Below are 26,490 nucleotides of genomic sequence, written 5' to 3'. Positions count from 1 at the left end.
AAACGGTTCCAAAAAACCAAGAAAGGAAACTTAAAAAACAAATAGTCTAGTAAGAAAAAAAAAAAAATAAAATAAAATAAAAACCACCACTGTCAGAAACCAGAAACTGACATCAAAACCTCATGCAGAAACAAGGAGAAGGTGTTTGTTGCTGTTGGGTTTTATCCTTGGTCTATCAAACAAGAGGTGAGCAGCTAACTTTTAAGAAACAAACAAAGAATTCAATCAAACCAATGAAAATCAGAAAAGAAAGGGAAGACAAGCCCAAACAAAGTGGCAGAGGGTACTTCATACGATACCTAAGTTAACCATGAGCTTGACACGCCCCCCATCCAGCTCCAAACGCAGGGTGTCCGCAGAGTCCCTGGAGGTGGTAGCCACCAGCAGCCCATAAGCTCGCTGGGACATGAAGCGGAAGGACACGTCCTCTGCCTCGGTGTGCATGACCATGGGCACGACGATCTTCATGTACATGCTGCCGTCGTAGCTCAAGATGGACGCCTCTGCCAAGAAGAATGGAGGAGATTGTCAGGATGAAGGATATCAGAGTTTCCCTCTGCATCCGGGGTAAGAACAGTGGGGGAGAAAGGGCACAAAATTCGTAGCCAGGTGACTCGTTGGATAGACCTCCAGTGCCCCCACTTTTCAGCTATGTGACCTTGGGAAGACCACTTAAACTCTGAGGTTCTATTTTCTTATTTGCCCTTAAAAGACATACCACAGCACAGGTCCCTGCCCTGGCCTACTCGCAGACTTATCAAGGGTGCCGAATGAAATAACGGGTGTGAAGATGTTTTACAAACGTGAAAATGGTCCCCACAAATAGTAGTGACTTAATCCCCCGTGTTATAGACAAAACAGAAATGCATTAAACAAAACTTAGACCCCTGAACGTATTTCATGAAGAAAAGGAGGAAAGCAGCAATTTATAACCACCACGGGAAACAGACATTTGCCAGAGCTTCTAGGAGGAAAGAGCAGCAGCCCAGCCTGGTCCCAAAACAGCCCTAGGGACTAGGCACTGTAAGAGTTTGCTTGACTCCTTCAGAGAGGATCTACAGAACGAGAGCTAGAAAAACCACCACAAAAAGATAATGACATCCTGAGAACCAGTAATTCTACTTTTATTCAAATAGCACTTACCTAAGGAAGGCAGAAACTCGCTTTTGTTTGATGCCTTCTCTAGCCCAAGCACTTCAGCTAGGAGCGCCCCCACTCCACCCCATTATGTTAACTCACTTAATGCTACCATGCAGATCTACTAGTCCTATCTGAAACAGAAAACCAAGGCTCTTAGAGGCAGATGTTAACATCTTGAAGTCAGACACCCCAGATTGTAAGCCATTATGTCCAGTACAAATCCAGGGCAACACCGTGCTGCTCAAAATGTGAATTTGTTCAATTGTTTATTTTTGCAACACCGTGCTGCTCAAAACGTGAATTTGTTCAATTGTTTATTTAGCAAATATTTTTAGAGAACATGGAAAGAGAATATCACTCACATTCCTATGAAGCCAACCTGCCACTGGGCTCAGTATCTGGCACTGAGTAGGCCTTCATTAAGTATTTGCTGTTGCCAAATAGTTGCTACCTACCTACATGTATATGGAGGGTTCAAAAGTGAAACAGAAAAGGTCCATAAAAATGGTTAAATGACCCAGGAAATATATCTCAGTAAAGCCAGGGACACTCAGGAGACAGAGACTGTGGCAGGTGAGTAGAGAAGTGGGGGTAGAGTTTGAGATGCTCTCAGTTTGTAATGAAAGAGGTGGTGGCATCAGATTTATCTACTGACGTAGATAAAATAACATCTCTATACACATAAAGGGAAAAAAGAAGGGGGAAGCTCAGACAAAAACAAACTATTCAATTTAACAGAAGCAGCAAGCATATCCTGAGTAGTTATATAACAGTTATTTGAGATTACAATAAAATCAATGGACTTGGGTAGATACTGGGAAGTGAATGGTTTTAGATTGTGAAATACCATGATGCGTTCATTTCTGATACTGTGTACCAGTCACTTTTTTAGGTGTTGTGGATATAACAGTGAACAAAAGAGACAAACATCTTCGGCCCTCATGTATAAAAGAAATCAGAATGGGAAGAGACCAGGCCAAGCACATGGAAGGTACTCAAGACAGTCTATGTCATCTTCATATCGCCACCCTATTTACACAACACACAAAAGGTCCATGAAAAGCAATATAAATACATCTGCTCGTTCCTGAGAAGCAACCATCACCGGGGTAATACCCAAGACATGCTAATAGCTGTACATTACCATCTGCAAACTCTAAAAAGATCACAAATAAAGGTGTAAGAGTTGCAGACACTATCACAATAAAAGACATATTACGAAGACGTATTCTTATACGGGAAATATAATCTAAATTTAACACATGCTCCAGATGTGAAAGAAACTATTTTATCTCCTGGAAGAGCGGAATCGAAGATGACAAAAATGATAGCTAAAATTTATTGAGCACTTCCTGTTTGCCTGGTGCCTTCTAGAACTTTATATGCATTAAGACATGTAGTGCTTCAAGAACACCACCAGGAAGACAATATCATTATTAGATTTTATAGATACCAGGTCACACAGCTAACAAGCGGCAGAGCTGGGAGTTGAACACTGGCAGTTTGATTCTTATGGCCATATCCTTAACCATTCTGCCAAACTGTCAGAGGGCTATGCCAGGAGCACACTCATGCTTCTAAGCACTGAAAGCATATCTATAATGCTTTATGGTAGAGTGTGGTGTTTGTGTCTGTGTGTGTGTGTGTGTGAGTGAGAGAGAGAGAGATACATACATGTCATTATTTAAAGCTGTATATTATTTATGAACATACACAATTATATAAATATAGATAATATATTTCTAAATGTGTTATATATGAATATGCACAATGCTTTATGTTTGTGTAATTATGAACACTACTGATTATTACTATGTACCTTCTACTGTACACACCCACACATATGTACACTCCTTTTTAAAAGAGATTATTCAAGTGAGCCATGAAGTGGTTGTTTTGATGTATTCAACCTAAAAACAATCCAAAAGTAATGGTCACGTTTATCCCTCTGGATATGTGTAGTGCCAGAATGTATGTATAAGTGAACGCATCTTCATGTCAATATTGGTAGTATCAGAGAATAAATTTCAGATGAGTATGTAGTTAAACAGCTAATGGTAAAAAAAAAAAAAGTGTGTATCTCAGTGTGTACCTTTGTGTGCACCTTTGTGAGTGTGTTCTATGATAAACCTAATATTTTTAAGGGGCGTGTGATGAAGCAGAAAATTTAATATAGGAATCAGCTGAAAAAAAAAATCCATTCCAGGAATCTTATTAATTTGCTTAAAAGATTTCAAACACAAGGAATACCATGAATAGAGTAATACTTTGAGGGGGGAAATGAGTCTGAACGAGGAAAGTTATTCAACCTGAAACATGTTGGACTACTGAGTCTTGAAAGACTACATTACAGGATGCCCACATAATAGTACTCACACAGTTCCCCTCTTTTGTTCCCCTTTCCTTATTTACTATCTCCTTTCAGCTTAAATGAATATTTCCTAGCATACTAATTTCATTCATTTAATGGTTCTTTGCTATATTTTTGAGCTACTTTCTTAATGGTTGCTCTAGGTCTTACAAAATACATCTTATCAAAATATACTTCATATTTATACTCAATTCCTGTAAGATACAGAAATTTTACTCTTACATAGCTCTCTTCCCTTCCTCCTTATTTTGTTATTCTTACCCACATTATGTCTGTAACAACAATACTTTGTTGTAACGATTGCTTTTTAAAAATATATGTCTTCTGGGGGCACCTGGGTGGCCCAGTGTTTTAAGCATCCAACTTTGGATTTCAGCTCAGGTCACGATCTCAGGGTCATGAACTCCAGCCAGCATTGGGTTCTACACTCAATGGGAGGTCTGCTCGAGAGTCTCTCTCTCCCCCTCTATTCCTCCGGCTCACGCTTTCTCTCAAATAATTAAATCATTAAAGAAAAAATAAACATATGTCTTCTTAAGAAGCAAAGAGAAGAAAGGAGAGCGCAAATATATTTATAGAGTTGTGTTTTTTTTTTTAATTAAGCTTATTATTTACCATTTCTGTCTCTCTTCTTTTCTTCTTGCAGATTCAAGTTACCATCTGGTGTCATTTCCTTTCTCCAATATAGCTTCATTCATTTGCGGTTTATTGTCAAATATATCACAATTCTATATGTTATAGGCCCAACAATACAATTTTATAGATATTGTTTTATGCAATTGTGTTTTAAATCAGCTAAGAGAAAAAAGAAAAAGAAATGGGTAATTATGTTGTCTGTTATCATTACCTACATAATTACCTCTACTGGAGTGCTTTGTTTTTTCATGTAGATTCAAATTACTGTCTGCTGTCACTTCCTTTCAGCATGAAGAATAAAAGGAGTGAGTAGTTGTTAGAAGGCAGGTATCCTAGCAGTGAACTCTCTGAGTTTACCTGTTATGTCTTTATTCCACCCTCACTTTTAAAAGACAGCTCTGTCGGATATAGGGGTTGTGGCTGACACTTCTGTGTCTTCCAGCACATCAAATGTTGTCTTGCTGCCTCTGGCCTCCACTGTTCTGAAGAGATGTCAACTGTTAATCTCATGGCAGTGCCCCTGTATGTGACAAGTCATTCTCTTCTTGCTGCTTTCAAGATTTCTTCTTTATCTTTGGCTTCCAACAGTTTTACTATAATGGGTCTGAGTGTATATCTCTTTGAATTTATCCTACTTAGAGTTCATTCAGCTTCTTTGCTGTGAAGATTCATGTTTTTCATTAAATTTGGGGAATTTTCAGTTATTAATTCTTTGAATATTTTTTCTGCCCCCTTCTCTCTTTCTTCCCAGTACTCCCTTCTTACATATGTTGGACATTCAAAGGTGCCGCACATTTCTCTGGCACTCTGTTCGTTTACCTTCATTCATTTCCCTCTTCAATTCAGACTGTATATAATCTCTATTGATCTGTTTTCCAGTCTACTGCTTGTTCTGCTGACTCAAATCTATTGCTGAGCCACTCTGCTGAATTTTTTGTTTGGGTTTCTGCACTTCTCAACTCCAAATTTATGTATTATGTATATAATATCTCCAAATGGAAATTTTGAAGTTGAAAATAACATTATATAATTTTATCTCTTTACTAATACTCACTCTTTGAGCATTATCTTATTTTCCTTTTAAGTGTAGTTTCCTTAATCCTCTTAGCATATTTAACATAACAGCATCCGTGGAGTCTGTCTGCTAAGTCCAACATCTGGAGCCCCTCAAAGGCAGTTTCCATTGCCAGCATATATTCTTGTGTGTGGGTCACACTTTCCTATTGCTATGCATGTTTCACAATTTTTTGTTGAAAACTGGATATTTTAGGTAATAGATTCTAGCAAGTCTGTATATTGCTCCCCACTCCCCCACCTACCACCACCAGGACTAGCTCCTGTAGTCTGTCCTTTTGTTTATTTGTTTAATGCCTTGGCTGAATGAATTTTGTGATTTATATGTTCCAGGCAGTGTGATGGCTCTGATTTCCCTGCTCAGATATTTCTCCGTTTTTATCTTTTAGCCTGACTTCCTAGGTGTTGTCCCTGGGTCAGGATAAGCCACTTATTGGTTAAATATTATACTTAAGTCTCTATAGTCAGTTAATTTTTATCCTTTCTCTGTTAGATATGTGTGAATTGGAGACTTCTTTTGCAGTTCAGAGAGTGTAAGATTTTGCCTCATGTTCAGATAGGGACTAGTACTTAGAAGTTGCCCCTTCTGTCAAATTAGTTATGTGACTGCACTGTTTTGGCTCTCACATTTTTCTCTCTTCCATCTATAATCTCCCTTTTCCTTTCACTCAGTTAATTTGTTTTAAATTTTTCCTTTGAATTCTTGTAGCGCTAAGATTTCTTAAGTTATTCTACACTGCAAATGAGCTAGAGAATATAGCTCATGGGAAATTCTTCTGTCCTTTATTTTCTTCTAGATCAAATTCTTAGACTTTTCTAAGATACATCACTTCCTTTATTTTTATTTTACTTTATCTCTTCTGCTGTTTCATATTTGCATTGCATACTTGCATTGACTTTCCTATACATACTCAGGTGACTCTGTCTAGATTTTCTAATTGTTCAGACATAGGTACACAGACTTGACTTTCAGATCCATCTACATTTGAAAGGCTTTGTATTTTTAGTTCTACCTAGTTGTTTTTTGTAGCTTCAGACATGGTAAAATATGGGGAAAAAATGAGGGGAGATGAAGAGCTCAGGCAAGATTGTGTATAACCTTCATTTAGCCGCCAATGCTGTGTTCTCATTTCCGAAACTTTTGTTAAGTGCCTGGAGCAGAAGTCACCCTACCTGATTACAGAGTGTGTCCCAAGGCAATGGAGGGGGATGCATCTGGACTTCTGATCCATTTAGTTCTTGTGACTTATCTTTTTATTCTCAGTCTTACTGTCTGTTTCTGGCGCATGTATTCCCCCCCCATACACTGCCATTTCCACTATTCTTCACTCAAAAGTGGGACAAGATAAGAACGTCTACTCAATCTATTTCTTTTCCCTCTATAAAAGTATTAGGGATAATTTTCAGTATTTTTATCAACTAAACAGTACCATACCTGAGGAGCACAGGCCGGGTTGGCAGCCTCATCCTGCTTGGCCATTCCTCTTGGCTTTACTTCCAAATCATTTATCTTTCTCTTACTTTTTGAGATTTTTGACACTGAGTTATACCTCTTTCCTTACCTGAGGCTAATGATTATTTAACTGGTATACTCTTTTTTTGTTTAACTCGAAAGAGGGTATTTCTGGCGGGCAATTTTTCCCTACCATCCTCCCACTGATCCTTTCAAGGTCAACCTTGTACACAAAGTACTATTAAATAATCACTTCCCTCATCCTCTTCTCTTTTTGTACCTTCAAGACATCCTCCTGCTCATTCATGCAGCTGTTGGCCTTACACACTCCTTAAGTGTGTTTTATTCTGACAAAACCTCCCAAATACACAGATTGCTTCCTCTCCACCCAAACTGGGCTGATCTTAAACAGTGTGCAAATTTATACAGGAATGCCTGCCAGCTTCTAATTCTGTATTTTGCAGCAGCAGGAACAACATAAATCTCTAGCTCCAAGCAGACCCAACAGTAGCCAACAGTTCTGGGGAATCAACAAAATGTTTGTAGGGCAATATCCTCCCTCTTGTGGACAAGGCTGAAAAGAACTAACCTTTCACATTCTCAAAATGCCGCCAATACATAAGTCATATGGGCTTCTCTTCCCCCCCAAAATTAGAGCACTGTAAAGCTAGGACAAAAAATTTTGATGGAGACTTCTCCCTTTAAGAAAAGCAGGTATGTACATGTGCATATTTTTTAGTATTAGGAAGGAAGGGAGGAAGGAAAGGTAACAGGGGATACAAAAATTCCAGTTTATTAATGTATAATTTTTTTAAGAAAGTGCTCATTCAACCAAAGAATTCATTCAGCTTTTCTTAAATAGCAAATTTTCCTACTGAATTCAAAATGTAACTTAATTTATAAAAATTAAACATAACACTATTCATCAGGATAAATCTAGCCACTGCTTGCACAAATATTTGCTCATTCATTCAATGATTAAGATCTAATATGTGCCAAACACTGTGGTGAAATGCGGGGAGTAACATGGCTTCTGTCTTTAATGAGCTTATAATTAGTTGGAATTATAGACACAAACAGGTAAATTATTATACTAAAGAATGAACAAAGTGCTGGGGGAACTCAGCTCAGTGTCTACGTGTTTGCCTAGAGTTTTTAGGGAGGAGGGGTATAACTTGTTTCAAGAATGAGACAGAATGAACGAACAACAAAGGGAGGGGTGTGAAGGCATTCCAGCTGGAGGAACAGCGTGTATGTACAGGGGCAAAACTGACAAGGGCACAGAATAAAATCATATATCACAGCATCTGATTAATGGTCAGGGCGAGTTCGATGTGCCTAATGTAGAACAAGATGTCTCAACTGTGACAGTACTGACACTTTGAACCAGATAACTTTAAGTTGTGGCAAGTGCCCTGCACATTGTAAGATATTTAGAAGTAGTCCTGGTGGCCACCAACTAGATGCTATTAGCATTTCCCTTTAGTCATGACAACCAAAAATGTCTCCAGACATTGCCAAATGACTCTTGGGGGACAAAAATCACCCCAGCTGAGAACAATAGTGGTTCCATATGGGCTCAAGTATTTGGGTTGGAGTGGTAAAAGTTAAGACTAAAGAGTACGTAGAGGGTCCATTATAAGAGAGTGAATGATCACAGTTAGGAGGTTTTGATATTAGTCAATATAGCGGGGTTTTACACAGGAAGTGACATGATCAGACTTACTTTTCAAGCTAAGTGATGGTACAAGGAAGACAGAATGGTGTGGTGAGAGACCAGATGCAATCTTACCCAATTTTCTTCCAGTCACTATTGGTATTGCTCTATCTTTTAAACATGTTATGAAATTTCAACACATAATATTTATAAAGGACAGGGGTATGTTTCTGAGAATTGCTCTCTAAGTACACTCAAGAAAGCTCTATTATGCAGAGCTGTAAGTACACATATAGGTTAGCCTCCCTATTCAGAAACATTGTTCAGTGTGCTGTCACTGTGAGTGCATAAGCTTGGAGTTAGAAGACTGGGGTTAAATCCTATATCTTCATGTTATTTAACTGTGAAACATTCTTAGGCCTCAGTTTCCCCATCTATAACATGTAATAATAAAACTGAATCAGTCAGGACACTAATAGCAAAGAGATAGCTCACTCAAATTGTGCCATATTATGAAAGTTTAGTAAAGGTAAATATTTACAAAAGTATAGGTAAGGCATAGATAGGGAACCTTCCAAGGGGTAATGCGGTATTCAAGGCTATTAAGAGCAACTTCCATTACTACCCTTGGCCTCAAGAAACGAGAGAAAGGTCAACTGCCAGAACTCTGAGGAAGAGAGAGAGAGAGTTATAAATGCCTCACAAGAGCGGTAACCTTAGGTCAAAGGGCCAGTTGGTAGTCATTTCACAGGGAGAGAGACAAAATTAAAAATTCAGACTTCACTGTCATCGTTCCTTCTCACCCCCTCTTGTGTGCTTCCCATTGGGCAAACTCAACTGGAATGCAGAAGTCAAAGGAGCCTGTTAATGCAATCCGTATAGGATAATCTTCCATGGTTCAAAGCTGAATGGAGAAGGGCAGAGAATGAGCTGCAAAAAGGAATCCATCACGAAGGTGAAGCTGGAAGCATGAATGTGAAAATATCCAAATATATTAAAAGGTGCTTAATGAATGTTATATGTATATGTGCACACGTGTGTGTTTCAAGTTCCCTGGTGTCTAGAGATGGCCCATTGCTTTCATGTGAGGATACTCCCATATCAGAGGTAGCATGGTCAATAGGAAGAGCCTAGATGTCAGGAGACCCATATTCCACTCCGAGCTCCATTTCTTATGGGCATGTATCTTGGGAAAGCCACACATTTTCTGACCTCCCCTTTCCCTTATGTTAATCTTAAATAATATTTTAAAAATCATATAATACATTTGAAAGAAAACTGCAAACTGTAAAATGGAATGTAATTATGAAGTGTTAATTAGAGCACTTTGTTTGTATTCATCTTCATTATAAAGTCTACTTTGATTAGAGAAATAAAGTAGACATTCTGCTTTCTTCTATTCTCAAATTCCCTACACAATGGGTCTACTTTTATAATCATGGTAAAGATTACCCTCAAGAACCCCAGAGTCAGAGGTTCTGTTAATACCTTTGATGGTAAGCATGGCTCACAGCAGTCATGGGCAGACTATGTTCAGTGATGGACCCTGGTATTCTGATCCAGCTATGCTATTCATTCTGAAAGACAGACAACACTACTCTGGAGACTGTCATTTTTGCCCAAAGCTTCCTGCTTCTCTGTCGTATATTCTTGCCAGTATTCCAGAGAATACATTTGCTCTATTATTGATATCTGGTTACTAAAATTTAAATAAAGTTATATCTCTGAATCATCAACAAGGATGATTGACTGCAGGTACAGATCTGGAGTGAATGGATTTGTATCGTCATCACCTTTGCTTTATTCTAGAATGCTGTTACACAATAGCACTGAACTGATATAGTGAAGGGATACAACTGACTGCATGCCTGTCCTTGTGTTTTCCATGCTAGTTGTTGGTGTTCTGATTCCCAAATGGCTAGGAGAACTATTCTACCCACAGCCGTGCTCACTGGAATGTGATTACCTTAGTACTGTCCAAAGCAAGACCAAAGAAGCAAGTTCTCCAGCTCAGCAAAAGCGAATACACTTTCTACCTGTTAACTTTTTTGCAATGCACCAGCTCAACAAATCTTTGTTTTATACACATTTTTTTTCCAAAAAGAGATGAGCCATTATTTCAACATGAACCAAAATCAAATTTTCTGGAAATATAAATTAAATTTTCTAGAGAAGTCAAACCAGTGAAGAAATTTTCATAAGTCCAATTGACTAATTAAAGGAGAATCAGTCTGTCACTTTAACAGAAAAAAAATAGCATAGAAATTGTAAGATTACTTTCTCTGACTTGAACAAAACTTTACAGTTAAGAATATAAAATTTACCTGAATTCAAACCTTTTTATTTCATAACAGAGGAAATGGAAGTAATATATAAAAAAATTTCTTTTTCCTTACAGAGATATTAAAGACCTTTTTTTTCCTACTTGGGATCCTGCTTCCAAAATCAATAAGGCTGTACAAAATCAGCAATGTTCTGAAACATATGTCTCAAAAGATCTTTACAGATCTGGTTCAGAATACTTTTGATACATATACATGTTGTATATATCATATGTGTGTGTGTGTGTGTGTGTGTGAGAAAGAGAGAGAGAGAGAGAGAGAGATCAGCTACGTCCAACATCACTTAAGCAGAGTTAGCTATGGAATGGGAGTACAAAAATAATTGTGGCAGTGCCAGACATTGAATTCAATGCACATAAGACATGAATTAAAAGATCTCTCTTCAATGAGCAAAAAGAGAATTAAGAGTGGGAAATCTCACAACTCTCCATTTTGCACAGTAGAATCTAGAGTTGGCCAGGTTAATATAGTGCCACTGGAATTGAATTCCATGTAATTTTGAAACTATTAGAGTATTATTAAAATGAATGCTTGGTCCTATGTAATACCTCAGGCTGACACATCAGTTCACCAACCCCCTGGCCAACTCACAGTAGAACACGGTCTTCTTGGGAGACTACATCATTTGCAGTATTCATTTCCAAATCATTAGGGCAGATTTGCTATGTCCATATTTGTCAATATTTGGCCGTATTTATTCAACACATTGTTTTTGAGTGCCTATTGTGTTTCCATGTCCTCTTCTAGACTGGAGATCTAGAGATGGACAAAACAGAACTTCCTACTTTGTGGAGCTTTCATCTTAGCTGGGGTAATGGCTGAATACAAGTAATCTTGTTAGCCTATGATGATATAAATGGCAAGTAACTATGGTAATACACTAAGGAGAAAAAAAATAGCAGGAAGATAATCATCATTTGACTGTATATACAGGGGTGGCATATCTCAGATTTTCCCATTTTCAAGCCTTCCAGCAATATATAGTTTTTTGGAACTTAATCTAGAAGAGTAAGATATCGGATAACTTCATCAAGGTGTAAACCATGGTTGTAGAGTATCCAACAGAAGGACTGTCTCAAGTCCTTTGTCCCAAAAGAGGGAGGTGCGTGCTAGGGCTACCACCATGTAAGGTAACAGGATTCAGGGGTAGATATTAAGCAAAGCCTGATGTTGTACTCAGCTTGCCAAAAAGAAGAAGAAGAAAAAAAAAAAAAAAAAAGCTGCAGCTGTCTGCAGAAAACTAGCACGCATCATACACAGGCCGCTAGTACAGCCACGATAGAGAACACAGCTCAAATTAAGCTATAAACACCTCTTCTTGTCAGGGCCCCATTCCCCTGCAAACAGAAAGTTGTTTTATAGGGCTGGCAAAGTATACTGTAAATGATATTACCAGCCCACAGTTGATGAGTTTATAAGTCTACAGGGAACAAGTTATCTGGCTCTGTCACCATGCTTAGCTTGCCAAAATTGCATGTGAGGCACACCAGCCTGAGAGATATTGCTAAAACTTAGAAATGAGTCGGCCAAGAATAGCACTGGAGCAGAAGAAGGAAGGTACGTGGTACGTGACATTAATTTGAAGTTTTCCTCTTGGAACTTCTTTCTGACTCAACACCACCATTCAGCCGTCCCTGAGTCAACACTTAATTATATTGTAAACCACTAGACAATGAAGGGTTTGTCTGATGAATGGGTGGACAGTTTCTAAAAACTTCAAGTTCCCTCCCTTTAGCATGTCACCCTCGAAATGTTTCTGGTTTCTTGTTTATTTCTCTAACGAGAAGAAAGTACCTCTGTTTTCGGGGATATTCTTTTCCTTTTATCTTTTTATTTCCTTTCATAGTTGAGCTAGTGTCTTTTTTCAAAACACAAATCAAATCAAATCATGTCACCTTCAAGTCAAGTGCTTTCAATGGCACCACAGTATACACTAGCACTGATTTAGCCCTGAGCTCTGGATCTTTGATGATCTGGCCCCTGGTCACATCTCCAGCCTACTCACCTGACCCCACTGTGCCCCTTCACTTTTGCCTTTCACTATTGGCTCTCAGAATGAACCCTGCCCCTGTGACTTTGCTCTCGCTGCTACCTTTGTATGGAACCTTCTAGACTCCTTACCCACCTGCCAAATCCTGGCCTGTCTACTAAAAAGAAGCAAGCAAACCTCATTGACTCTGCCTTCAAAACTGTAGGAATGCGGCAGTGTTCTCCTTTTCCATGTCAACTCCCTTAGCTCAAGACCCTACCGTCTGAACTCTAGCTAGACTTCTAACGATCCCTGCTTCTTTCATTTGTTGCTCCCCATATTCTATCCTCCATATGGCAGCCAACACGATCCCTCCCTTCCCCTGCTCTATGCTCCTGTGCCCCCTGAATGCACTTAGAATACATTTATACTCCTTGTCTGACTGAAAGTCCTACATCATTCATTTCTTCTCTATAGGGTGATCATATATCCAGGTCTGGCCCAGACAGTCCCATTTCACTTCTCTTGTCCTGATGGAATTATTAATAGTACCACCTTTGACTCAAAAGTGTGCCAATTTGGACTTCAAACCACCCGGTCGCCTGACTTCTATAGCTCATCTGCTATTCTCCTCTTGCCCCTGACAGCCCAGCATACCAGCCTCCCCTTGTTACCGTAAATAAAAACACAGCTTTGTTCTCACATTGGGGGATTCAGCCAACCTGTCCTTCAGCATGGACCTACCTGCTCCTTGATCTTCACCTCATTCAGGCCCTGGCTTCATTTCATTCAGGCCCTGGCCCATATAGTTTAACTATCACCTTCTCAGAAAGGTATTCCTCCAATGACCTTCTCTAACTGCCCTTCTCCCCAGGCTATTCTATCACATTAGCGCTCTTATTTTTCATCGAAGCACTTACAACATCTGATTTTTGTTGTTGTTGTTCATGTGATCATCTCACTCCTCCTCCTCGAGCTTAAGTCCATGAAAGTAGGTAGCTTTTCCTTTTTGTTTACTACTCTGTAGCTCTTTTCTAGCAGAGTGCCCAGCTCAATAAAAAAGATGGTGGGTGAACGAAACACCTGGAGCATCATCTTCTCTATGAAACCTCTCCCAGCTACCTGCCCTCCCTTCCCAAGAAACACTGACCATTCCTTCTCCGAGGCCGCATTCTATCTGCTGCATACACACACCACACACAGTGCCTACAGGACAGTTTTTGTGTGCATTCCATTTTAGTTGACATGTTTGGGTCTGTCTGGACACTGCAAGCCTATGTGATGGCAAATATATCTCCTATTCATTTTCTGTGTCATCTTGTTGGGGTTGTTGTCTGAAACATTTTATTTCCAACTTACCTACTCTCAAATTTATCTACTTACCCACTTCAAAAATTATACTAAGCATTCTCTTACACTTCTCGCCCTAGCTCCCCTAATGCTAACATGTTACATTAGCACAGTATCATTGTGAATAACGGAAATTAACATTGGTGCAACATTTTAAATAAACTTCAGATCTTAGTCAAACTGTATGACCTGCTCCACTCATGCTCTTTTTTTCTGTTCCAGGATCCCACATTGCATTAGTTTTTATTTTTCCTTAGTCTTTTCCAGTCTGTAATAGTTTCTCAATCCTTCCTTGTCTTTCATGTCTTTTTAGAGAGTACCGGTCAGACATTTTATCAAATATCCCTAATCTGGTTTTGTCCAATGTTTTCTCATGATGGGAGATGACATTATGCATTTGGGGCAAGAATTCTCTGAGAACCCCGTGTGTCCTTCTCTGTGCACATTATCAGTGGGTTCCTAATATTGACATGTCTTCTTACTGGTGATGTTTTCTTGATTATCTGGTTAAGTTGGCATCTCCCAGGTCTTTTCACTGTTAAATAACTGCCTTTTCCTTTATACTTGATAAGTATCTTGGGGAAGATACTTTGAGCTTATGCAAAAAAATGTTTCTCCCTAAACTTTTCACCCACTAATTTTAGTATCCATCAATGAATTTTGTCCACAACATTAGTAGCATTTTGCCTAGTGGTGATTCTCTCTTGCCCTGTTTCCTTCTACATTTATTCATTGGAATTCTAGTGCTTTCTTATTCATTTTTTATTCTCCCTGACCACGTTTATCATCATATTTCTGACTTACATGGGCCTCTCTATGTTCAGATTACAGCAGAGCAGTAAGTTCTCAGGCTGAGACTTGCTGGCTTTGTAAATGGACAAGCAACTTCATCTCTCTGAGCCTTAGCATCCTCATTAGTAAAATAAGGAAATTAGCACATGACTCATTATGCTGTTGAGAGGATATTCAATTCATTTCTCATTCATTCATTCATTCATTCATTCATTCATTCATTCATTCCTTCGTTCAGGCACTGGAGATACAACAAACAAAAAAAGCCATCTTGACTTTTTTCAAGTCTTGACTAACCCAGGCCTGGGCATCTATTCAGCTTATTAGCAAGGCTCCAAAATTACTTTCTACAGTTATGATTAATAACTGTACAATTTCCTAGTCAACTCCAGATTCCGAAGGATTTCAGTGAGCACTCAGATCTGATTCTTCATCAACCAGAGACATTTTTTTCAGTTTCCACTGACGTGAGAATAATCAAAGGTGTGCCCCCCTCTACAGGTGTGCAATTTTAGTAATTAATTTTTCCCAAACATATCAGAATCCTAGGAGGGAAGCCAAATTAAAACACAAGCAAAATCTTTGATGAAAGGTAAATGTTAAAAGTTCTTAAAGGAGGGATCTCCTCTCTCTAAACCACTCTCTTCAGGTCTCAGTCTATGGAGGAGCTGGATCACTGTCACGTGGGCCAGAAGAAATATTTGAAGACGGAGAAAACTGTAGCTGGTAAATGTTATTGCTAGCTCTGGGAGGTGAGGCCTGCAAGGCTATTACTGCTGCGCTGGAGCCTGGCAGGCCCCTGCGGGAGCCTAGACAACGGGCGAGCGGATCACGCAAGCCCAGTCCAAATGTCACTCTAACATTTGCAGAGCTGTGTGTAAGTGCTTAAGGAGAGGTTTCCAGTGAGAAGGTCAAGGATGGAAAAGCTGTTTGGGGAGCTGAAGGGTGTATTTGGGAAGGTGCAGCCATTTTGTAGAGTATTCTCTTCCCTTCACATGAGCAGGTTTGGTTTTGTTTTGCTTTATATCACCCTGTGTGGTTTCCAGGCTGGCAGGTGCTCACATAGACAGATAATCCTTCAGAAAGGCTAATGCCAATCTCTGGTCTGACTATAGGGGGCAGGAAAAGAGTGTATCTTCTTCTGATTTCCATATCAAATATCTTTCATTTTGTTTTGTCTTCATTTTTATTCTTTAAGTGCTTAATTGGTTTTGTATGTCTACAGTTGAGGCTTGATATTTCAGAATTTAATATTTACAACTTTGACGTTTTCCCGGAGCATCTGAATAGTTACAATATGCGGTCATCGACAATTTCCAACAGTCCCATTGAGAGCAGGAAGTGCGAGAACTTAGGAATAAACTGGGCTGTGCACTCAGCATCCACATGTCAGAGAAGCTAGGCAGTTCTTCGCTGCATTTTGAAATATTACATTCAAACAAGTAGAAATAAGAGAAGAATAAATATCCATGTACCCAAATCTGGCTTTTATTAATTCTTAACATTCTGATGTATTTGTTTCAGATTCTTTTTTGAAGAAAAAAAATATTACAGGCAGAGGTAAACCCCCTTTGCAGCAGCCACACTCCCCTCTTCCCAGAAGTAACCTTTTTACTGGGACGTTCATCACGTCCGTGCAAGGTTTTATATTCTTTACACAGTAAATGAAGATCTTGACAAAGTATTTTGGATTGTTTCACATGATGATAAACTTTACATAAATGGTATCATTCTGTATGTTATTCCATAATTTGCTTATTTCACTCAAGATGAGGGTCTTGAGGTTCCCCAACATTGTTCACATGCTGCTCCTCTATGGATGGGATCCCATTATACACAAATACCACAATCCATACATGCACTCTCTGCTGATTTAGACTGCTTCTTTTTCTTTTTCTCCATTGCAAGCAGTGTTCCAATGTACATTCTAGTAATTATCTGAATGGGAACTTGACAGTTTCTCTAAAGCATTTACACAGTATGCAATTGCTAGGCCTAATGTTATGCTCAGCTTCAATATTAAACTGCATTCCAGAATGGTTGCCCTAATTATACTCCCACTATGTGGCATATGAGGGTCCTCCTTGTTCCTCCTCTTTGCCAACACTTAACATCGTCGGAATTATTAATTTTTGCTCATCAGGTGGTTTGAAGGAATAGCACAGTATCATTCGCATTTGCATTGTCAAGATTACTAGCATGGCTACACACCCTTTTACACGTTTACCGTCCATTTTGATTTCGGCATCGGTGATCTGTTTATTCATATCCCTTGCTCATCTTCCTGTTGGGTTGTCTTTCTTTCTTTGACTTATAGGACTTCCTTATACCACTTATGATACTAATCCCTTTTATATTATATTCATTGCCAATAGTTTCTCCCAGTCTGCGACTTGTCTATTATTAATCACCTTTTTCTTTAAACATAAAATTTAAACTTAATTGTAATCAAATTTATCAATATTTTCTTTATGGTCTGTGCTTGCTTTCCGACTTTTTAAAAGAAATGTCCACTTATAGGTCATAGAGCTTATTTATTTCCTTAATTTCCTTCTAAAATTTTTAAAGTTTTGCATTTCACAGGTAAATTTTTTAAATACTCTTTATTTATTTTCATGTTTGGTGTAAATGAGGTTTAATTTTCTTCTCCATAAGGATAATCAATTATCCCAGTACCATTTACTAACTAGTTTGTTCATTAACCACTGAACTGTAACATCAACCTGGCCATGCATCAGTTTTCAATGCTACATGAGACAGTTCCGGAGCTCTCTTCTGTCCCATGGGTCCATGTGTCTGTGTCACATTATCCCAATCACTTAGGGTATAAAATATGTCTTAATATCCGGTAGGGCATTATTCTCTGCTCCTCCTCCCAGAACTGTCTTGGCTATTTTGGACCTTGAACTTAACATATGAGTTTATAGGGTCAGCTGTGTCAGGTTTGATGAAAAATTCTGTTGGGATTTTGAGTGGAGTTGTACTGGATTTATGAAATAATTTTAGGAGAATTGGCATCTTTATGGAGGCAACTCATGCATGAACATGATAGATACTGATGATTTATTCAAGGTTTTATTTTATAGTCTTCAATAATATTTTGTCATTTTTCATAAAGGTCTTAAGTCTTTTTAGATTTATTCTCAGCTACTTTATATTTTTGTTGCTATCATATATAGAATTCTTTGTTTTACATTTTAACTGGTAATTACAACTGTAGAGAAAGCTAATTTAGCTTGTATGTTTATTTTCTATTCAACAAACTTGATGATATCTCTTTTAGTTTACCAATAGACCATCATAAACTTTCTATAAATGAGGAAAGTTCAATCTTTCTCTCCAACCTTTATGCATCTTGTTTTCTAAAAAATTATTTTCTTATCCTATTGGCTAACCTATCTACTTCAACAATAAAAACAAGTGATAGTGGGTATCCTTATTTTGTTCCTAATCTGAATAGATATGATATTTGCTATATGTCCTTGCTATTATCAAAATAAAAAAGTTGTATTCCCATCTAAGTCTGTTCAGATTATTTTTAATAATCAATATATGTTGTGGGGTGCCTGGGTGGCACAGTGGTTAAGCGTCTGCCTTCGGCTCAGGGCGTGATCCCAGCGTTACGGGATCGAGCCCCACGTCAGGCTCCTCCACTATGAGCCTGCTTCTTCCTCTCCCACTCCCCCTGCTTGTGTTCCCTCTCTCGCTGGCTGTCTCTATCTCTGTCGAATAAATAAATAAAATCTTTAAAAAAAAATAATCAATATATGTTGAATGTATCAAATATTTATGTATTTATTTAAGTAATGTGTTTTCCTCCTTTAATGTAATTTTCATTTCACATCAAATTTAATTAATGTATTTCCTAATGCTGTATCATCTTTACATTTCTAAAAAAATACCCTCCTCATTTATGACTTTTTAAAAAGTACAAAATGATATTTGCTGGTGGAATATTTAGAAACTTTATTAGAAGCACATATTTAATGCACATACAGTGGTATTCTGGAATGGAACGTAGTAGAATGATATAAAACTAGGCCTGTATTTCCATCCATGTCGATTCATTTTCTGAATCACATGAGGATCTCCATAACAGTTAATATCACCGCTACGAGGGTCCCATGTTTTGGCTTTCGTTCTAGTGGGTTTCCATATTTAAAATAAATATGATATGGCTGGCACATTGTGAGTGTGAAATAATTATGTGCAGAATCAGTAAGGGTATCAATGCTTGAATAAAAGAAAATAAGAACAGAGAGAAAGAACAAAAAAAAAAAAGGAAAGAAGGGAAAATTTCTCATGGCAAAATTTCAGAAAGTACTGACACTTCCAAAATAGTTTGTCAAGAAGAAAAAGAAATGAACAAACAAAACACTGGAAGAATTTGCTTCTGCAAAACTCATCTTATTTCAGACTTGCTTTAGGAGGAAAGTAAGATAGCTCCAAATTTTTTCTGATCTTCGAGAAAGTATTTGATCAATGATTTAGTCTGGACCAAAGTTAACTCCACTAAGGAAGCAGTGTTTGTCTGAGGCCCCTTTGTAACTTCAAACTAAAGAAAGTTCTTGCTGTTCTTACCCCATGGCCAACATATGTAGAATTCCTTTACCCTTAATAAAAGCAATCTCGGTGTGTTAGACTTTTCTTATTACTAGGATGCCTGGGTGGCTCAGTCAATTAAGCATCTGCCTTCAGCTCAGGTCATGATCTTAGGGTCCTGGGATCAAGCCCTGCATCGGGCTCCCTGTTCAGTGGGGAGCCTGCTTCACCCTCTCCCTCCTGCTCCTGTTCTCTCTCTCACCCTCTGTCTTGAATAAAATAAATAAAATCTTAAAAAAAAAACTTTTCTATTATTGAAGATATAGGAAGGATAAACCATTCTCAAAAACAGCTGAAGTGTAGCGTGTAAAGTAGACACATCTGCCTCCTATTGACTCTTAAATTCTTTAATTATCAAACCAAAGGACATGATACCCTGCAGTATCGAGCTTTGATTTAATGTGACCATGCTAAACTCCAATTTCATCTCTTCCTATGTTCTTGAAGAATCTTTTCAAGATAAAGCTCCCTTCTTTTTCTCCAAAGGCACCACCTGATTTTATGATAAAGGATCAGTAAAACAGCAGCCAGGAGAAGAGATTGTCATTATTTGACCAGTTGGGGCTCTTTAGTCAAACACAGTAGTTACTCCAGGCTATCATCGTGGGTCAGTATCACTTACTATTTCAGAATAGAGATTCTAGCCCCAGACCTCAGAGTCTGAATCTCAATACTGCCTCTTATCAGCAATGTGACATTCAAAAAGCTGCTGGATCCTCTACGTCTCTTATTTTACCCTCTTAGGTAAAATAGATGTAAATAATACCTACTCTGTATGGCCTTGATGAAGATTAAATGTGATAATGTTTGTTAAATGTTTGGCATGGTAGATGGCACACAGCTGATTAATAAATGTTGGTTATTATTACACTGAGGATCAAATTCTCTGCCAGATAAAATAGAAAAGTCAAGATGGACCCATTACATGGAAGTGCAGATTGATAAATCATTAAGCATGACGCTAACATCTGCTTTACCTGGGAGTCCCAGGGAAATGACAAGCATTGAAAAAACAGTATTAAAAGATTTTATAAGTCAAACCTTCACTGTTTGGTCTATGCCATGTGTCCGCATTAGTCTCTTTTTATGCCAAAATAATAGCACAGTCCTTGAATACTAGAATAAAGTACAATAAATCTCTGTAGGGATCATGTGTGGAGAGATGGGCAGGGACCGGACATGAGAAGTCTTCTGGATAATAACAATCTGGGATTGTATTCTAAGTGTGACAAGAGACCACAGAAGGGTTCTTAGCAGCAAAGGGACAGGATTTGGTTTACATGTGCACACGGATGACCTCTTGTGTGTCCTCAGTTTTCTCATTTGTAAAAAGAAAGCCTCAAACCAGAGCAGAGTTCCCAAATCAGCAACATCAGTATCACCTAGAAACATGTAAGAATACATGTTCTCAGGCCTCACCGAAGACCTAATGAATCAGAAGCTTGAAGGGTGGGGCCCAGCAAGCTGTGTTTCACTAAGCCTTCCAGGTGAAGGGAAGTTTGCGAACCACTGGATTTAACAAACTCAGATGTTCGTTCCAGCTCCAAAGTTCACTGTTTCTAATCAAGTCCTTCACAATGCAGGTCACAAATCATCTGAATGAGACTAACCCTCTACCATTTTCATCAGCAACACTTTGTTTTAGAGAGGAATTATTCAAAGAAAAATAAATAACTATCTAATGCACAGATCTCATGTTAGTATACATTTTATATCCCGAGCCAATAGATGAAAAGGAATTAACTATAATGCCACAATGACCTATACGTTTCCACTCATAGTTATCGACAGAATGAATTTCCCTAAATCCCATATCCCCTATATGATTATCTGCCTAGGTTTATACAAAATTATGAGGCTATTAGAAGGATTAGATCCATCTCTGTGTTACATAAAAATCTCCGCAAAGAAGGTATTTGATCAGAGACAAGATAGAACGATAAAAGGGCAGGCCTTCTGAGGTTGCACAACACAGGGAGAACTCTGGTTACACTACTGGTCTTACAGCCCGAATTAAAATGTGGGGCGGGTCTGGTAGATAACTTATACACTCGGAATATAGCTAGCATTACATTCCTTTGTGCTTGAAGAACTATTCAAGAGAATTGGCTACATGATTTTGTTTCATAAAATAATTTTTAGATGTACTTTACCAAAGTCTGCTATCTTAGGTGACGGGTGTGTGATTATCTGAAACAAAACGAAGGGGCATGTCTTCAAATTAAAAAGAGAATATGTTATGATAACCAATAGTTATCTATTCTCTGTATCAGAGATACTTATTGATCTAGTAGACTATTTCAGGCTATATTCTATCCCACAATACAAGTCATTCCTCTGAACTGTAATACCAATTTGGAAATTATTTCTGTACTATCATGGGATATATGTTTGTATAGATGTTTAAGTGTTTTATTAATCTAAGCTTTGTACATGTTTACACACTGCACCCCTAATGAGATTGTAAGGAGCTCCTGAGCAAGTACCATGGCTTTTGCTTCTATTTCTCAACAGAGTTGAGCATAGATTATACACACTAGGTGTGGAATGAAAATATTGATTATGAGTCATGTTATCCAGGAGGTACACAGGCTGAAAATAAATACACTCGGGAAAAGGTACAGGTGAAGCCACTGATAATATTAAATGGGTACAGTGTAGTGGTTAAGTGCACAGATGCTGGAATTAGTCAGAGAGTTGGAATCTAGGCTAAGCCATTCATTAACCATGAATTATTCAGCCTCTATTTTTGACCATCAGGTTCCTCAACTCTAATAAAATGGGAATAACAGTATCTATTTCAAAGAGTTGCAAATATTGACTAGATAACATACATGATTCTTACTACATGGAGATCAATATGTAATCACTACTACTACTAATAATAATAATAGATACTCATAGCATAGGATCTATTTAAGATATATTTTGATATTTGAGCCATACAACATGTAAGGAACTACGATACCTCTCCAGCTATAAAATTATTCTCTTTGTTCAGACGCAGATGTGTGCTGAACTCTTGGTTTCATTTAGGCTGGGTACTAGATTCTTACGATGTGTTAATAAGATTTATTAATAACACAATGGAATATTATGCAGCCCTTTAAAAATCATTTTTAAGAACAATTATTAACACGGGGAAAGCTCATGCTAAAATTTAAGTGAAAAAAGATGACAGTGCTATAAAAGATGTGCTGTAGAACTCAGTTTTGTTAGAAACTATTAAATTTTATTTAGCTCATTAAAATCTACATATCTATATATGAAGAAAATATACTAAAGGGTAATAGCTATTAACTGTGAGCAGTGGAATCAGGGATTTTATCTTTCTTCTTTGTATTTTTCGGTATGTGCCAAATTTTCTGCAGCAAATACCCATTTCTTTGATGATACAGGAAAAATGTACATGTAATTTAAAATAATAAAAAGCCCAAAGACTTAGAACAACAGAGGGAACTGCTTACAATAGAATGTTAGGTTAAAAATCAGAGATATCAAGAAAATTAAGTGCACTCTCTCTGATGTATAAGAAAATGCTCACTGTACTGAAATGTACACTGCAGTTCTTTCTGGTTGATAAATTTTGAGTAATAGTTATCTTTTACTTTTTCTTTTTTTTTTTTTTTTTTTTAAGATTTTATTTATTCATTCGACAGAGATAGAGACAGCCAGCGAGAGAGGGAACACAAACAGAGGGAGTGGGAGAGGAAGAAGCAGGCTCATAGCGGAAGAGCCTGACGTGGGGCTCGATCCCATAACGCCGGGATCACGCCCTGAGCCGAAGGCAGACGCTTAACCACTGTGCCACCCAGGCGCCCCTATCTTTTACTTTTTCAATATTGCCCGGGTTTTTTTTTCAAAATGGGCATAAACTGATTTTATTAATTATATACACATACATATACATACACATGTATATTAACACATACATATGTGTGTGTATATTTATACATACATTTACAGAAGATAGATATTTAGAGATACCCCCCCCTCCTCCAAGGGGCCTCAGGTCCTGATTTTTTTATCACAAAGTCTCTCTAAACCCCCAGGATTTAGGTTTCAGGCCTGGTATTTAACCAGAGCAATGTCGTGTGACTGCTGAGTCTTCTGAATAGAGTATCTGGCGTAGCTCGTTAATTCCCTATCTCTGGGAAACAGCACAGAAACTAAGTCATAGCCAACACAGCAAATGCAAATAAGAAATTAAGAAAGAAAAGTACATGGAGTATTAAAATTAATTGAAGAAAACCAACCTAAAACAAATAAGTAACTGTGTTTTGGTTTTGCGGGCTGGCGAAGATGTCGATGTTTGGGAGGACTGTCAAGCCATAATGACAGCCTAGTGACAGCAAAAGAGCCGGAAGACTACAGTACACAACTTAATTTGTCATTCTCGACTGAAGTTTCTACACCTAAAATAAAAATTAAGAAAATAAAGTGAAGCCAAGTAAGGTTTAGAATCCACAGAGGAGGGAGGGAATTGAATTCTGCCCTGGTTCATCATTCTGCTATCAGAGATCCACTCATGCCCTAAATGTAATTTGGAAAATGGTAATTCTCAGGTTATGGCTAATAGGCACCTCCCGGCAGCAGGGGAGTGGCTGGCTGGCTCACACCCCATGTTTTCTTCCCTGTTCCTGGGAAGGAAGGTTAAGGAAAGGAAGGGAGCAGGAGTCTTACCCCCTCCTGGACCCACAGACTCTCCCTCTAGCAGTCCCGGGAGCTGGGGAATAATTTAGGTTGAAAGGTTTTGCTATTGGATGGCAACGGATATAGAGGGGGCAGCCCCCATTTAGAGGTAGAGGGCTGGAGTTTGTTGGAACACTTTGCCCCTGACTGTGGGACCTTGGGCAAGTCACTCCTCAAGTGCAAACAAACCCACCTTAGTAAGGTCATAATTCTACAGTGCTGTACAAGGTTCCTCTGCTCAGTGTTTATTATGGGCCAGTCAGGCCTCTCTATTTATGAGAAGCATGAAGAAAACCCGAGTAAAAATGAGTTACAGAAAGAAAAAAGGAGATTGTAGAACTGAAGGACACTGCTCAAGTTTGCAGGGAAAAAAAAAACAACCCTAAAATGTTTAGAGGATTTTTTTTTCAAATTTCTTCTTTAAAATAGCATTTTGGGGGTGCCTGGGTGGCTCAGACGGTTAAGTCAGACACTTAATTCCAACTCAGGTCATGATCTCAGGGTTGTGAGATGGAGCCCCCACATCAGGCTCCGTGCTAGGTGTGGAGCCTGCTTAAGATTCTCTCTCCCCCTCTCACTCGGCCTCTCCCCCCTTAAGAAAAGAGCATTTTGGGCAAAAATGTTAAAAGTGCTACAAGACATTAGAGGTCACTTTGATTTTTCCCCTCTCCACTAACAGCTAAAACTTTACAGCTCAACATATAGCCGTTGACCAACAGTGTGAGCATTCCCTGGGACCCTGCAGAAATGCAGATTCTCAGGCCCCCTCCCAGACCCACTGGATCAGAACATGCGTCTCCACCAGATCTCCACAATTCGTGTGCAGATTAAAGTTGGAGACTCATTGACCTAGACCTGGTCTTTTCTTTTTCACTTTTAAGTATCCCTTCTTTTGATTTTCACTGACATTCCTCTAGTTTAGACCCCTATTATAAGATGGAATTTTTTTTTTTTAAGTCATAACTGACTTATTGACTGACTCATTCTTTCACTCATTTAGCCAGGAAATATTTACCAGGCCCTCCTAAGTATAAGGCCGGCTTGAGTGCTCTGAAGAAAACATTTCTGCTTTGTAGAAAGATGGACAGCAGGCATCCACAAGGAGGGAAAGCAGGAATGGTTCATGAAGAATAAGGCAGCCATTCCATTTTGATGGAATGTCCATGGTGAGTAATGGAAGGAAAACTGGCTACTTGAAAGCCAGGATCGACATCCCATAGTGACCACTATTTATCGACAGCGGGTTTTTCCAAACTTCGATCAATGACGTAGCAATGTCCTACACGTACCATATCTATGTACTGCCTGAATTCTTATTTAATTCATCTTTTTTTTTTAGTTTCTTCACTACTTTTTACTTACGTAGATTTTCATTTTAAAATAAATTTATACTACTACTATACATGGAAAGCCAGTATCATCTGCCCACAGAAATTAACCACAAAAATAAATAAAATGGAAATAAAATAATGTTGATCAAGGAAAAGAACAGTGCCCACCGAAGACTGAGCCTGAGGCCTGGTATCTCTCTGCAAGTAAAGGAAATTAGTAAGAGGTAGGGGTTATAAAGACAAGCAAACTTGACTTTTTCCTTGATATAATCAAAAGAAGCACACATTCTCTATTCCAGTCCAGCCACTCTGTGTACGTGTGCCTTCCCTAGCACTCCGTAGAATGCACCCTGATGCCACTGTCTGTTTTTCCAAAGCATGTGCAGCGCCTTCAAATTCTGCCCCCTCATCTCCTCCACTCTGAGCATCGCAGCCCCCTTGGATCTCTTCTTTCTCTGCATTCTGAATAGGCGACAAGAAGTATGCAACTCAGCAGTTTATGCTAATTTGTCATTTCATGCACACCTGTCCTACCTCTAAAACGAGGCTCTGCAGCTCTCATAAGCCAGTGATAGGCCCCTATTAGGGGACAGATAAATTTATGTGGATGATGGTTAGATTGTACCCCCCGGGGAAGCACCTAGAATCCAACTGAGGTGTCAGGAAGTACTGAATAGCTTAGACATTGATCCCCCGAATTGCACGACTAAATCTTCCTCCCAAACTTCCCAGCAGCTGTCGTGCAGCACCTTTCAAGAGGTGGTTTTTCTCTCCAGAGACCACAATCAAGCCCATTAGAGCTGGGGTTGCCCAGTCTTACTCCATGGTGCTACCTGGGAAGGTGTTCAGCGCAGTTCACAACAACAGCCTTCCTTAAGTGGCACAAAGCGCTCACAAAGCCCAGGAGACTAGAATAAGGCAAGCATTAACGCGAGCACAGAACCACAGGAGGGTTCTGGTAAAGGGCCCTCCACCAAACTGCGCTGCTCTGATTGCGACTTCCCTTCTACACGCATTACCTCTAATGACTAGAGAGAAAGTTACAGTGCCTTTTAAAGGGCTATTTGCCAGGATTCAGGAC

The 26,490-nt window shown here is 38.7% G+C and overlaps 1 protein-coding gene across 2 annotated transcripts in view; it reads right to left on the bottom strand.

The window, feature by feature from the left end:
- NRXN3 (neurexin 3) overlaps positions 1–26,490 on the bottom strand; it is a 1,516,445-nt gene that overhangs the window by 933,141 nt on the left and 556,814 nt on the right. For both annotated transcript variants that reach the window (XM_045807717.2, XM_087856158.1), the window contains exon 7: positions 300–503. In XM_045807717.2, the coding sequence (XP_045663673.2) occupies positions 300–503 (204 nt within the window). The remainder of the gene's footprint in view (positions 1–299; positions 504–26,490) is intronic.

Source organism: Ursus americanus, chromosome 26, assembly GCF_024610735.1.
Source record: "Ursus americanus isolate L20-20 chromosome 26, mUrsAme1.1.p, whole genome shotgun sequence".
Classification (NCBI taxonomy): Eukaryota; Metazoa; Chordata; class Mammalia; order Carnivora; family Ursidae; genus Ursus; species Ursus americanus.
The sequence above is the reverse complement of the archived record's forward strand: the minus strand, read 5'-3'. Positions and strand labels throughout refer to the sequence as shown.